This window comes from Cetorhinus maximus, chromosome 6 (genome assembly GCF_964194155.1).
Source record: "Cetorhinus maximus chromosome 6, sCetMax3.hap1.1, whole genome shotgun sequence".
Taxonomy (NCBI): Eukaryota; Metazoa; Chordata; class Chondrichthyes; order Lamniformes; family Cetorhinidae; genus Cetorhinus; species Cetorhinus maximus.
This window is the reverse complement of record NC_135884.1, coordinates 24,934,584-24,950,247: the sequence shown is the minus strand read 5'-3', so window position 1 is coordinate 24,950,247 and position 15,664 is coordinate 24,934,584. Positions and strand designations below refer to the sequence as shown.

Genomic DNA, 15,664 nt, shown 5'->3' with positions numbered 1-15,664 from the left:
AAAAATGATTTCATAGTTCCTGTCAGTCACACTTGCTTTCACATACTCTGGTGTCAGTTACAGAAATGTAACTCGGTTCACTTACCACTATGTTGAATCAAAAATGTTTATGAAACTTGGGGATTTGAACTATTTTTTCACCCGCCATTTATCCGCTCACCTTGCTAACGAGTTCAAAATAAGATTTTTATTTTCAGTGTATTCATTAACAACTAAGATGTTCACATGTTTAGAATTGCTAACAGTTGAGAAGTTTGGGTTATAATTTGGGGGCTGTATGCTCCTTTGCAGCTTCCTTTACTGATGAATAGAGAAAATTATGGAAAAAAGGCATTTACACTGTATTGCTGGGTTTCTGTGGTACGGTGGGTGAATGAGAGAATTATAAAATAATACAATACAGAAGGTGGCTACTCATCCCATTAAATCTGTGCCGGGTCTTTTGATCTATTTACTTCCAATTTCTGCTCTTTGATTGATATCCCTGTGATAATTTTTTTTTCCTCCTTCAGGTACTTATCAGTTCCCTTTTGAAGGCTACTATTGAATTTGTACCCACTGCCCTACTGAGCACTGCATTCCAAACCCTACACTTTCATTGCTTTAAAAAGCTTTTCCACTGATTCTTTTACCAAAGTTAAATCTATGCCTTCTGGTTGTCAACCCTTCAGCCACTGAAAACAGTTTCTCTTTTAATTATTCCATCTAAACCGTTCATGATCTAAACGCTTCTATCAAATCTCCTGTTAGCCGCTACGGCTCGAAGATGAACATACCGAGCTTCTCCAATCTACCCACATAACTGTAGTCCTTCATCCCTCTAGAAAACCCCTTCTAAACCCTCTCCAAAGTCTTCATGTCCTTCCTGAGGTGTGGTGGCCAGAACTACACAATTCTGCTGGTGCCGAACTTTATATAGAGCTTCTGTGAAATACACCCCAATTGTGTATTATACGCAGTAATCTTTCTGTTCATATAAATTAGGGCACCCCCTAATTTACAGTGGACGATCAGGAGAAGTCCCCAGAAATTCACGCTCCATATATTCTTCTGCTATGGCATAGGTGTATATTCCTTTCTAAATTTCCATTACAAATTTGTAAGTCCACATTAAATAATGGAAACAACCAATGTAAACTTCTGGCGGTGAAATTCAAAACAACAATGGGACTAAAGTGCCTCCAGTGGGGCAAAATATAAATACAGCTTCTCAAGTTGATGGACATTTTTCAATCTAGCTGTGTACATAGGAGTTTATAATGGAAAGTTGGCAACAAGAGTGTGCAGATATAAACCTTTTAATACGCTATAGATATGTAGAGAGTAATTATTTATTTCAGATGGGGAACATGTTTATTTGGGCAGTACAAATGTCTTGTAATCTTATTTCCTCAATAGCTCTTGTATTCTTGTGACTAAATTTTTGGTGTTAAATGATTTCAAATTCATTTGTATTTTGTGTTGACCAGGGTTGTGCCCATCCCTGCCACAGTTTGTGACTTTAGATTTCTATTGATGAAATGCAACCACTGCCTGATCAAAATGAACAACAAACATAATGTTGTTCCATAGAGTTTGTGAAACATTTCAGACAACTAGCAGCAATGCATCTGGAAGATTCAGCTTGTTATTAGGTGGAGGCTGATACATTTTAAATTGTTTGGTGCTTAATATTTCAATGTCTGAATTGGACCATCGATTAAGATGGGGGACATATGATATCGGGACAGATGTTTAATGGGTGACTAACTAAAATTTAAACAGGACTAAATGTGTTTTTATATGTTATGCAGCTACTTGGCTAGAAGAGGAAATCTGTGCAGTTTTGTAATCGGCTCATTAACATTCTTTATTAGATAAAAATGTAAACAAACTAAAGGAATCTCCTTAGACACTCTAATCTTATAACTGCCTTATTTTACCAAGTGTTTTTATTACACTCAGTTTGCCGTCTTGTCAGATAATATAGATTCTAGTATTGGATCATTGGCAGAACACACAATGGTGTGTAATTATCACCATTTTCATAAGTGGATGTTTTTCTTGCACTGTCAAATTGTGCAGGAAATATTTCTGAGAATTGATCTTTGTGCGAGGTACAGTCTATCTCAGTTGGGCACGTGGACTATTAATTTCTTTTAGTACTTATAAGGTGCTATGAAGTGAATTAATGAAGGATAAAGGCTGTAAAATTTGCAGAAATCCGGTATCTCGCATTAAACAGTACAATTACCTTTTGGGAGAAAATACTTTGCAGTGTGAAGTAAGAAGAGGAAGTTAAACTAAAGCCTAGCTGGGTTCTGACTATTTGGGTAGAAGTTATTGGGAACAGCTTTCTTTTTGGGGGGTAGTACTCGGCCATGATCAACAGAAGTTCTCCTTGACAGAAGCTCAGACATCTTTCTTCACGAAGGCCTCACTGTGAAGATTGGAGATTTTGGCTTAGCAACTGTGAAATCTCGATGGAGCGGCTCCCAACAGGTTGGACAGCCAACAGGATCCATTCTTTGGATGGTGAGGAATTGGACACTTGATGGTTGTTTAGAGTGTTGAGTATTTAGAAAGCTGGTTTAATTGAAGTAGTTAAGGTAAATAAAAATAACTTATAGTTTTGTTAAATAGGCTTCTTTGTTACCCAGAGGCCATTTTGAACAGATCCATAGCCTGAGACTCCCTAAAGCCTTTCATTCAGGAAGTGAAGGATGTAATCTGCATCAAATATTTTCACTATTAAGCAAGAGAGTTATCAAGTTCCAGTGTTGTTCTTGTTAATAATACATATTTACTGCATTATAAAATGCCCTACTCACGATCTTAAAAGCAATTTCTGAACCAGTCAAACAATCTGTCTCTAAACTTGGACTTAAAATGTAGAACATGTGTAGATAAATCCTTGCATATTTGCAACCCACTGGTGAATGTACTCAAATCAATTCTTTATTATTCTGTGGTTTGTTCTAACTTTTGACTTGCTGTGCACAAATCATGGAAATGCTGTAAATTTGCTAAAATGACTGCAAAGATAATTATGATTAAAGCTTTTGCATGTTCTTTTTGGCATCATACAAACCTAACTTGCTTTCTGTGACTTTTGATTTATGATGGTGTGTTTACTTTCCCTATTTTTCGATTGCAATCTCCTTTACTTTATTGCCCTAAGTTAATATTTCCTAAACGCATTGTAAACCAAAATGAACTTCATATTGAACATTTAGTTATAGCACTTGTATTCCCATTTATGCAGCCCCTAAAGTGATTTGCTTGTTCCCGCCTTTCTGAATGACCAGCAGCAAACAGCAGTTGAAAAATGACAAGTGATCTCATCCTAGGCTTCTCAATTTGTCTAATGGTCTTCCAAAATAAATTTTTTAAAGTTTTACATTTGCATATACCATAAATTTCAGCACATAAGTCGACCAGGTGTTGTAAGACAACCCTATTTTTCCACCCCCAAAAACATGTTTTTGCATATCCTTGGCGTATAAGTTGACTCCCCTTTTCAGCCGTGACATGCTATATTCACATTAGTAGTCACTCAATTTTTCTCCACACAAATGCAAGTTTTACTTACTGGTTCCTTTATAACTGGGCATAAGGGCGACACAAGCTGTGTTGCGAAGGCGTGTGGGAGTTTAAGACATGGTCACTCTTGAGTCGGAAGCAGATAATATTTCAAAATGGTGACCACCCACGCCCATGGTGGCGTTTCACTTTTATACTTGGCATATAAGTCGACCACCATTTTTTATGAAGGGATTTTTCGAGGCTTCAAAGATTGATTTACATGTCGACACCTATGGTATTTGTTGCCGATTCATCTGGGATATCTGTCACTATTCCATTCCAGTTAGGAAAGGATAAAATAGGCCAGAAACTGGGATTTCTGCCACTTGGCCTTGTTTTCAGCACTGATAAGAATCCACTCGATTAATTTAGTATTTTCATGTACACTGCTATATTTGTCTGTGAGTACCAAGCATTCAGTATTAAACTTGGCTTCTATCTTATCCAAAGGTCACTAGTTTTTTTCAAAATTACTTTCAATTAGAGTCTATTTCTAAATTACATTATGCTGTCAAAATAATCTTTGGAAAGATCATTAGAGGTTGAGATGTGATTATGTTGTCATTAGATGAGCAGAAATGTAACCTTTTTCTGTTCAGAGTAATCAATTCTGCCTAATCCTGGCGAGCTGTTTAAAATTCTCTATTGTTAGGCACAGGCAGTTTTGATGCTTCCATATTCAGAGATGCAGGCCCCCCTCCAGCAGGGGTCCGGGCACTGGTGAATGCTACACGAGAAATAGAAAATGTAACTGAAAGTGGCTACTTGTTCTAAACTGAGACAAAGGGAAGCAGTTTAAACAATGAATATAGAAAAACCGCACTTTGAAACCTTGCCTTTTAGCTTTTAGAATATTCCGGCTTATAGACATCTTCATGGATACCATATAAATGGCCTGTTTCTCCTCTTAACAAAATAAATTGTTCCATTTTGGTAGGAGATATAAGGAGGCCACTTATTTCTCAGGTAAAAAACTAAATGGGGTGGGAGGAGCAAAGAGATCTGGGAATGCAGATCTGTTCATTGTTAAAAGTAACATTATAAGTTGGTAAGGCCATAAAGTGTGCAAAGTACTGAGCTTCATTTCTTGAGGAATAGAATATAAAAGGAGGGTGGGATTGTTAAATTTATGATAGAACCTTGGTTAAACCACAGTTTGAGTGCTGTTGTGTAGATCTGTACTGTCTGGGATTCATTCCTAAGAAAAGAAAGCATGAATGCTCGTTTGGATTGAGGTTGAGGGTATAGTACTTTTAGCTGCTGGGTCACACATTGGAGAAGATTTAAACAATGCCTTTCTGTCTGCTCTGATTATTCATTCCTAGGCAAGACTGGACAGAATTCTTGCCGTAGACTGACCATTTCTAGCCTATTGCTCAGATTAGGAGGTTATTAACAACCTAGAATGTTTTAATATCTCCTGCTTTCTTTTCTTCCTTCCTCTCCTCCTAAAAATACTGAGTCATGCTATGATATGGTTCCACATCTGACCATCTTAAGTTTCATGATTTCGCACAGTTTGCTTGAGAATATTTTCTAAGATTTGGACTTTCTAAAGCTCTCAATGATCCCAGTCCCTCAACTGGGTAGTGTAACTTATTGCAAGGGATTGTTTTCCTAGGCACCTGAGGTCATCCGAATGGAGGAAGTTCATCCATATAGTTTTCAATCTGACGTCTATTCATATGGTATTGTGCTGTTTGAACTAATGACGGGAGAGCTGCCCTACTCCCACATAAACAATCGAGATCAGGTAAGATGACAATATGTTCAAGTACACAACTCTTTAAAAACAAACTACTACTTGGTATTCACTTCTCCTCCTCTGTCCCCTATTGTTCTGTTTTTCCCCTTTGTCATGCACTATTGCAGGCTAGTGACTTGTTGTGCACCTCTGATGATGCTACCATGTAACCAGGGTAGCACAGGGCAGTTGTCCAGTTTGCGTTGGCTGTTGATTTGTTAATTTTTCCCTCCTCTTTGCCCCCAGTAGCAAAGTTCCTCCTATGATGATGCACTGAAACTTGGTAATGGTTTTGTAAGGATATGCAGCACCAATGACCTACAGTTTGTGGTACATATGCCCTAGAGGTGTACAGTTTTACAGGTGTCAAAAACCATCCAGTGGCCATTTCGCATGTGTGAACCACAAACCATTAAATTGTAGGGAGCTTCAGGAAGCTGAGCCTGATCCTGTTAACACTTGGGGCCTCCTGCTGGAGGATGTACAAACAGTGATCAGGAGCATTTGTTTAGCAGGCAGTGAAAACAATTATAGAATTCCAATTGCTGCGCTGACTGAAACCACCCAACTCAGCCCAAAGTTAGAAATGATAACTGGAATCTACCAGTCTATTTGGTTTAGTACTATAGCTGGTATATTACCCACTGGAAATCTGTCTGTTTTACCTTTTTTATTTGCAAACATTTTAATTTCATAGTAATGATGCCATGAACTGTTTTGATTTCTTTCCAAATTCAACACCCCAATTTTGTGATGCAGTGAATTCAACCTGTAATATATAAACAAGCTATGTGTGCCGCACACTGCTTATTTGGGTGTCAATGTTGTGAAGGCCACTCTTGCATTTGCATATCTCTGCCACCAGATGGAGCATCAAAAACAACAAACTTGCATTTACATAGCACCGTTAATGTGATAAAATATCTCAAGGTGTTTGCAAGTCCAAGGAGACTCTAAGAGCTACAGATTCTGTATCATTCTGTCACTTAACAGCTATCTTTAAATAAATAAATGCAAATTAGTGTACAGAACAGTATTGTTTGCATTGAAATTATTTGACTCAATACATATATCACTTCAATAGCTAAATGCCTATCTGAAAAGAAATTCTGAGATAAACTGTACTATGTTGGAACAAAGCCCTTTTATTACATGTTTACTGCCACTTTTTTGGGCTGGTAAATTAAATCACAGGAGTTCCATTCATGTAAACAAAACATTAAAAAGTATTAATACAAAAGCAAAATAATATGGATGCTGGAAATCTGAAAAACATAAATGCTGGAAATGGTGAAAAGGTCTATCAGCATCCATGGAGAGAGAAACGATGTTAACGGGCAGAATTGTCTGTTTTCCCCTGTGGCGCGTTTAGTAGCGGGGGCCGGTATTTAACCACCACTTTCCCATCACCATCCCAATTAAATCTTGGCAGGAAAGGCCATGGAAGGCATTCCTGCCTTACTGCCAATTGAGGCCCTTGGTGGGAAATTAATGCTCACTTAAGGTCTCATCGTGCAGCTGCTGGTAGTAATTGAGCGGCAGGCAAAGGAGTTGCCATGTGTGGATCATGATAAGCAAACCGTGTCGGGTTACTTGAGCTCCGGGGTGGAGTGGGAAGAGGGGGGGTCATTCAAACGCACTCAGTGCCCGATTGAGGGACCTGACATCGGGAAGGTAGGGGTGGCCTGTTGAGAACCACCCCCTGCCCTTGCTGCCAATAATCTTCACCCCTCCCCTACAACCCCCATCCCGCCAACACTCACCTGTGGCCTGGAATCCAGTGACGACCCTAGTCCTTGGTGGATGTTGCACCAGCTCCCTAGTGGCACTGCCATTCAATAGAGCTGCTGGCCTCTGTCCGGAAGCTCTTGGTGGGCAAGACCCCTGGCCCCAGGGTCCTTGATCCTTGGGGGTGGGAGGGAAGGCCTGCTGCTGGCCTGTTAAGTGTCTGAGTGACACATGATGTGGCAGGCCTTTCGAAAAGAGGCATTGAGAGGCTCTCGCTGGCTTTCTGGCTGGTGGTCAAGACCCCTGTCTCCCCCACACGATTCCTCCAATGTTTCAGGTTAATGCGACCTGAAACATTTACTCTGTTTCTCTCTTCACAGATGCTGCCAGGCCTGCTGAGTATTTCCAGCCTTTTCTCTTTTCACATTAAAAAGCATTTTTGTTAAACATGTTTCACATTATTTCATCCATTGGTGAAACACAATTTTAAAATTTGTATTTGCCTTTGCTTTTATGCGATTAGATTATTTTCATGGTGGGAAGAGGATTTTTAACCCCTGACCTCAGTAAACTCTACAAAAATTGCCCGAAAGCAATGAAGAGACTCGTAGCAAACTGTTTGAACAGGAACAAGGATGATCGACCTCTCTTTCCTCAGGTAAGACTAAAAGCAATGCTGATTTATTGATGATAAACCACAAAAATGAGGTGCGGGTTATATTTTTATTTTATATTGACTATAGAGGCAAGCTTGACAGGTTAGTGAATTGATCTTGTGTGCTTTTCACATTTTGAGTTAACTAAACAATATAACTAGATCAGTGGAGCACAAGTAAAACTATGCTACAACTTGTACTCTGGTGAGATCTTGAGTACTGTGTCTAGTTCTGATCATTAAGGTACAAAGGAAGCTTGGAATATTTGAAGGGAGTTCAGAGAAGAGTCACAGGAATAATCCCAGAATTCTTGGACTGAGAGAATACTGAGGAATTGGCATGATTAGAAAAACGTGATCTCTTTGAATGAAGGCAGCTGAGAGAAATATAGATAATATAAAAAAGATAAATGCAGTGCTAGGTGAAGGTTAAATTTAGGACTAATGTCAGAACTAATGTTGAAATAGATGTCCAGAAAGAGTAGTGGAGGCATACGCTTTAGGAGTTATGCAAGTCATAATTGGGAGAATCTTAGGTTTTTGTATAATGAACTGAGATAGAGGCCATTCAGCCTATTATCTATATTTATTTCATGGTAAGGAAATAATTTAAGCAGGGCTCACACAATGAAAAATCTTGTAGTTGTCTTCTGCTAGACGTAGGAGTATGGCATGTCACAAGCAAATTATAGCAGCTACCAGGTGTACTGAGGAAATTGTATACCACCAGTTGGCACTAAATGTTTTTAATACCATTAGTTGTATAAGTATTATGATTACAATCGCAAATACATTATGACAATAATGTGAGAATTCACTCCATTTTGGGGTGATCATAAGCTAACACACTTGGTTGTTTGTTTTTGTCATCTCAACTGCTGTTGGTGTTTTTTGTTACATAAAATGATAAAAATGTTAAGACTTCCTATAACCATGTTTTAAACAGTAGACAGGATGCCACATAGCCCTCAGATTTTGCAGGAAGCAGTGATTTCAAGGCAAGGGTCTCTTATGCCCTTGGGGATTAGGAAATGAGCTCTAAACGCCCATCTACAAATGATGATCCTCTTGAAAGAAGGTTCCAACAACATCCACCTTCACTGCTTCCTTGCAGTGACTTCAGATTACCTGCTCTGCACTAGCCATGTCAATCCTTGTTCTTTAACTATGATGATCCAGCAAGAACCAGATATATTTGTATGATAAGAATTATCTACCATGTATTCTACAAAATCTTCTCCACTTAGTCCCTGGTGGAATGGTGGGAACTGATAGCAGTTCTGGAACCTGATTTCCTAAAGGATGTACTTTTCCAGAGCAATGGCATTAACGTTCAGCCTCCAGACTTCCTGACCAGTTGTAGAGCGTTGGTGGGATGACTAGTCCATCTGTCAAAGGAAGGGTTTGTAATTAAAGGGACCACAGCATGGGTTACAAGAGCTCAGCTTGGGTTCCTGAGGCTGCGGCCAACCACAGGAATGGACAGGAGGCCTGGGAAGGCCACCACCAACTCCCCCCATGCCCTCTCGTCTCTCACTCTTGGCTGATGTAGGATCTGAGGGGCTGCAGTGAGGGGAGCTCTCCAAAGGACAGGAAGAAAAGGATAACCTCTCCAACCAAGCAGGCGTGGATGGAAGTGGCTGAGGAAGTTGGCAGCAGAAGTGTTCCTGTTCCTCCAAACTGGAGACGATGCACCAATAGGATCCAGGACCTCAACGTTTTCATATGCAAATCGTACAGTCTTGACACCCAGTATTCTCCTGCACAGCACTCCTCAGGTCAACACATCTTGTGACTCCACTCATTGCTTTCTCTGCAGGAAGCTCGCATTCCCATCCAAACAGCCAATACTCACACTGGCCTCCACCCTATTGCCCCTCGCACCCATGCCTCAATGGCCCTCCACAAAATAGGTACTGCCCATCACTCCACTCCACACAAACTGTTACAAACAACCATACCTCTCTACTTTCTTTCCTTGCAGGAGATGAGAGCACACAATTTGGCGAGAGGCAGTGACCAAGTGGTTGTGGGGAAGAGTGATCCTCCCATGATAGGCGCTTTTGTCGGCCACTGGCATTGCCGCCGCCCGCCCGCTCCATTAGAAAGGATGTCAGGAGACAGCAGGTGTCAGCGGTGACCTGTCGGGAGAGCTTGAGCCTCCTGAGCATTGGTGCTCAGATGTGGCCAGAGACATAAACCTCTGACTGTAGACCCTATGTTGGGGATCTCATCTCCTTCCTGCTGGATCACAGTGCCATCCCTTCTGCCATGTGGTGGGGCACAGGGTTGAGGAGAAGGCAGCTGGTGTTGCTGCTGCTATTGCTCCTGTTGTTATTGGAGCTGTTGGCTGTGGTGTGGCCTGTGTTCTTGTGTCTCAGCAGAAGTGGACGTTGGAGCTGCATAAGGTGCTCCCATGCTGTGGTGAAGGCTGGCATCAGGTCAGTGAAGTGCTGGGGGTGAAGTGTTTTCCAAAAAGCTGGACATCACCTGTCAAGCAGTGACAACACTCAGAAGAAATGCTTTGAACATCAGCCTTTCAATGACCATGGCTGGAACTCTTCAGTGTAACTAATCAAAGCCTTCCTAACTTGTCAGTCTTATTGAAGAAGTTCTTCACATTGTGCACTCACCTTTGTCACCCTGGTGAGGCGCAGTCACAGCATGGAAGTCGTGCACTATTGGGAAAGATCTAATTCATGGTTTAAAAATGCTCTTAATTGCTTTTTTAAATCACCTTTAAATGCTTTCACATCAGAATCTGCCCGTTTCCCAGAGGTGTTGAAACCCACCCTGGGGAAAATCAGAAGGGGGTGGGATCCTGGATGTCACTGTCTGGGACTTGCCCCACTTACATGCACCCAAATCTACTTCCACCGGTTTGAGAAAATTCAGCTCATTTGTTTCTTTTCTGGGCTAAGTGTCAGAAAGATTATGGGTGGGATTTTCCGCACCCGCCTACTGCCGAGATCTTCCGGTCCCGCTGCAAACCAATGGACTTCTGGCCGGGGCACCACCTCGCCCGCGGCGGGTCCCACCCATGACAGGAAAATCCCGGCCTTAGAGGACAGATTCCAAAAGCTTAAATGCTGTGCAACCAAAACAACAATTTCTCAAATGCCTGTGAGATTATCTGTGCATTTCTGGTGAAGCATATCTCTCTCTTACCAAGCAGTGGAATTTGAAGATCCTAGTGATATTAAAGAGCATTTCCTGAGCACATTATTTGAGCTAACATTTATCATCATGACATTCAGAATGTCTGCAAGTAAGCAGTGCATTTCAAGTAATATTATTGCCATGACTTTACATAAGAATAAATAGGAGCAGGAGTAGGCCACTTGGTCCATGGATCCTGCTCTGCCATTCAATAAGGCCTTAGCTGATGTGAATGTGGCTTCAACTCCACTTTCCTGCCTACCAACCCCCCCCCGGCCCATGACCCTTGACTCCCTTATAGATCACAGATCTGTCTAGCTCAGCTTTGAACATATTCAATGACTCCGCCTCCACTGCTCTCTAGGGTAGAGAATAAATTGCTGTCAAGAAAAGCCTGCTGTATGCTAGGGGCATATTAGTTCTCATTCTCTTCATTTGAGGCACCATGGTCAGGGTTAGAAACCTGAACATTGTAGGCAGTTGGAATGAATGAGGAGGTAAAGAATTCCACTATTTTGAGGTGTTATGAAAAAATGAGTTAGAACATTGTCATGAATGTTGTCTTCAACACCTTTTGAAGATGAAGGAAGGAACAAGGGCATGGAGGACTGCAAATTTAGAGCTTTGGAGTTTAATGGAAACAAGATGGAAAAATTAAAATGAGCAGATCATGGAAATATCTGCAGGGGTGGGAGGGGTATTGGATGTTATATATAAGGAAAGATTAGCCATCACATCTTTTTTATTTATATCTTGCCCAGATGAGTGAAAGATAATGGAAGATATGTTAAAGTTTACGTATTACAGTTTTTAGAGGGAGATTATAGAAGATTTCATTGAGGTGTATAAAGTATTAAATGGTATACAGTAATAATTGAGGCATACTGATTACCTGACTGAAAACTCTTAAGGTCATGTTCCTCTTTTTTGTCATTCTTCTCTGTCCCACTCACAGTTAGCCAGATTATTTTATTTATAGTAACAACAACAACAATGACTTATATTTATATAGCAGCTTAAATGCAATGAAACGTCCCAAGGTGCTTCGGAGGAACAGTATAAAACAGAGCATGATATAAAAACCAAGGAGATAATTAGGTCAGATGACCAAAAGTTTGGTCAAAGAAGCAAGTTTTAGGAAGTGTCTTAAAGGAGATAAGTGAGGTAGAGAAGCAAAGAGGCATAGGGAAGGAAATCCAGAGCTTGGGGTTTAGGGAACTGATGGCACAGTGGTGCCAATGGTGGAGCAATTATAATAGGGAATACACAAGAGGCCAGAATTAGAGGAGCTCAGATATCTTGGAGGGTTGTGAGGCTGGAGGAGATTACAGAGATAGGGAGGGGCAAAGCCATGGAGGGATTTGAAAACAAGGGTGAAAATTTTAAAATCATGGTGTTGCTTGATCTGGAGCCAGTGTAGGTCAGCAAACACAAGGATGATAGGGGAACAAGCCTTGCTGTGAGTTAAAATGCAAGCAGCAGTGTTTTGGATGATGTCAAGTTCAGAGGGTAGAATGTGGGAGACCAGCAAGGAGTGTGTTAGAATAGTCAAGTCTAGAAGAAACGAAGGCATAGATGAGGGTTTTAGAAGTAGATGAGTTGAGATGGGGGCGAAGTCGAGCTATGTTACAGATGTGGAAATAGGCGGCCTTTGTGCGAATATGAGGTCGGAAGTTCACCTCTGGATCAAAAGTGACACCGAGGTTGCAAACAGACTGACTTAATGTCAGACTATTACCAGGGAGAGGGAGAGTCGCTAACTAGGGAATGGAGTTTGGATTGGGGACTGAAAACAGTGGTTTTAATCTTCGCAATATTGAATTGGTGGAAACTTCTCATTAGAACTCGATGTTGGATAAGCAGTCTGATAATTTGGCAAAGGTAGAAAAGTCAAGAGAGGAGGTGCTGAGGCAGAGCTGGGTGACTCAGCGTATATGTGAAAACTAACACTCTGCCTTTGGATGATGTTGACAAGGGGCAGCATGTAGATGAGAAATAGGAGGCGCCAAGGATAGGTCCTTGAAGGACTCCGGAGGTAATGGTGTGAGAGCAGAAAGAGAAGACATTGCTGGTGATTCTCTGCTCTGATTCAGATAAGAATGGAAGCAGGTGAGTGCTGTCCCACCCAGCTGTATGACTGTGGAGGGGCCTTGAAGGAGGATGGTGTAGTCAGTCATGTCAAAGGTTGCAGACAGGTTGATAAGGATGAGGAAGGAAAGTTTACCTTTGTCACAGTCACATAGGATGTAATTTGTGACTTTGATAAGAGCTGTTTTGGTGCTCTGGCTTCTTTTGCAGAATAATGGATTATTGCCTTTAAAAATCAGTATGCTATCCTATCTCTCTTATTGTGTGACAAGTGCTGTAATAAAATAATCACCTTATTGCATTATTCTTTAATGAACAAATTTAATCTGAAGTTGTGGACCTCTACCAATTGAATTGAAATTTAGAAAATACTTTTGGATATTACATTTTGGGTTCAATCTGCTGTAAATTTTACATGTAACAAATATTTTGATTTGGTTTTGATTTAATGTTAGGGAACAGGCTCACTCTGAGCTTTGCAGGGGATGAGGACAATTAGCCTTGAGGCACAAGGCTCCCATTTCACCAAGTAAATTACATTCCCACAGGTAGGATGGAATGATTGGCTGCAGTAGGAATCAGAAGGCTCAAGTTTCAGTTCATATAATGATATGGAATTCTAGATGCAGAATACAATAAATGCAGGAGATGATTAATAACATCCAGACTTTAGAAAATGTACTTTCAGGATTTTTTGTGATTTGGATTACAAGGAGAAAACTGTATTTCTATTGAACAGTTGATTCGATAAATGGCTCTTGCAGCATTCTGATATAAAAGGTTTCTTAAAAATAGCTATTACAAAGAATCTAATTAAATCCTATTGTAAGGATTAGATTAAAATGGGTAATAGTTTCTAACCATAATTTCATATAACGTAAATTGCCATAATTGTAATTTAAATTACATGATTGCATGTATGAGACTTGAATGTGTGCCATTGCTTGATTTTTCTTTTTTTTCCTCCTTTCTGAAATTGTTAGATTTTATCCTCTGTTGAACTGTTGCAACATTCATTACCCAAAATCCACCGTAGTGCCTCAGAACCTTCTCTCCATCGAGCTGCACACACTGAAGACTTGAATCCCTTAACCTTAACATCAACACGAGTGGTTGCTTGCTGATTTCGAGTCAAGAGCAATGGAAAAAGCTGTACAGTTACATTTCTTTGGATGCTACAGGACAGTGAATAATATGCAGCATCTGTTCACTTGTAATCAATTCTGGAAGCTGCCATTGTTCAGATTTAATGATACCAACTAGTAAGGTAAAAGGTGCATCCATTTCATTTAATGTGTGGATTCCTGGTAAGTTTCATGAAGCCTTTTCCAAAGATGGACATACAGCCTACTTGTACATCATGGATTCTTGTGTGGCAGACATATCATGCCCATTGCCATGCTTGGCACCAGACTTCAAACTGTGCACTCGTGCAATGTGGTTGAATTGGAATCAACTATATTACAGCATACTACATGAAGATCCAATCAGCAAACAACTTGCTTATCAAAGAAGACATTTCTAAAGCAAATATTCACCGCTTTGTATTGACTTAGCAGATGTGAGGGTTAAAGGTGGACTAATGCGGTAAACTGTGAGTCAGTATGATGCAACAAGTGTGTTGAAGTGGTTATAAATAATTGGGAGGTTTATTGTTTCAGTTTTGTTTGGTTTTTTTTGCTATTGAGTGGGGATAACACGGTATTCCTTTGGATACCTTTAGAGTTGTTGTCAGTCCATGTATTTTAATAAAATAAGTTAATTTGCATTTTATACAGAACTATATGCAGTTCTTTTAGATCAGTCTATTCAGAACATTAGATAATTGAAAAATGTAATTACAGAATTTAACAGCATTAAAATACCAAAAAATTATGAATGTACGATTAGTTACTACTGAAGAACCGTACAAAAACATCGAATAGAAAACTGGAGGCTGCTGTGATTAGTTGCAACCATTTATATTCATTTCCATTTTACTCCAGTTTAACCAGTAGAGCAAGCAGGCCCAAACTTGCCTGTGTTATTCCATAGTCTACCATAATACCAGTTGTTTTTATAACCCATCATAGTAAATTTATCAAGTTACTTTGGTGATTTTTCTCTTTGTGTTGATTTCCTCTCCTGCCCCCTTTTCCTAAGATGTTAGCTTATTGGTGGAGCACAATTCAAATGGTCATTGACATGCCTGTGTGTTCATTCTTGGGTGGTAAAAAGAACTTCAAACTAATAAATGGGCCAAGGGCTCAGTCAGGAGGAATAGTAAAAAATTGTTTCAATTTGTGACAATCCGCATAGAGGTCGATAACTTTAAAAAGAAAAATTGAGCTTCCAGTTGATAGCTGAAAGGATGACATGATAAGATTTCATATTTTACTGTCTGACTTACAGACTTCTACTGTAACAAGCAACTAAAAGTGCCTTTGACTGAACACTATTTTTGTAGGTAACTTGTACTTTAAATTATGGAACAAAACATTCCTGTTTTACTTTTAAAACAACTGAATACCCACTCTACAAGTAGACATTAGTGTCCTTTAAGTAGACATTGGTTCAAAACTTCCAATTAGAGTTGGAACCCCCATGTCTGATGCTGGTCAGACAGGAAACTACCCGCTTGCATTGAAAAGACTTCGATAGAGTAACACCAACGGTGCAGGAATCCTCGCAGAGAGCATCAAAGAGGATCTGCTCAGAAGTCATGGCTCCCTTTTTTTAATGACACT

At 40.1% G+C, this 15,664-nt stretch overlaps 1 protein-coding gene across 4 annotated transcripts in view; it reads left to right on the top strand.

The window, feature by feature from the left end:
• The window catches only part of LOC144681648 (RAF proto-oncogene serine/threonine-protein kinase-like), an 82,318-nt gene extending 67,505 nt beyond the window's left edge, over positions 1-14,813 (top strand). For all 4 annotated transcript variants that reach the window (XM_078543437.1, XM_078543434.1, XM_078543435.1 and 1 more), the window contains exons 14-17: positions 2,396-2,514; positions 5,186-5,317; positions 7,560-7,694; positions 13,922-14,813. In XM_078543437.1, the coding sequence (XP_078399563.1) occupies positions 2,396-2,514; positions 5,186-5,317; positions 7,560-7,694; positions 13,922-14,062 (527 nt within the window). In that variant the 3' untranslated portion in view covers positions 14,063-14,813. The remainder of the gene's footprint in view (positions 1-2,395; positions 2,515-5,185; positions 5,318-7,559; positions 7,695-13,921) is intronic.
• The last annotated feature ends 851 nt before the right edge of the window (positions 14,814-15,664 follow it).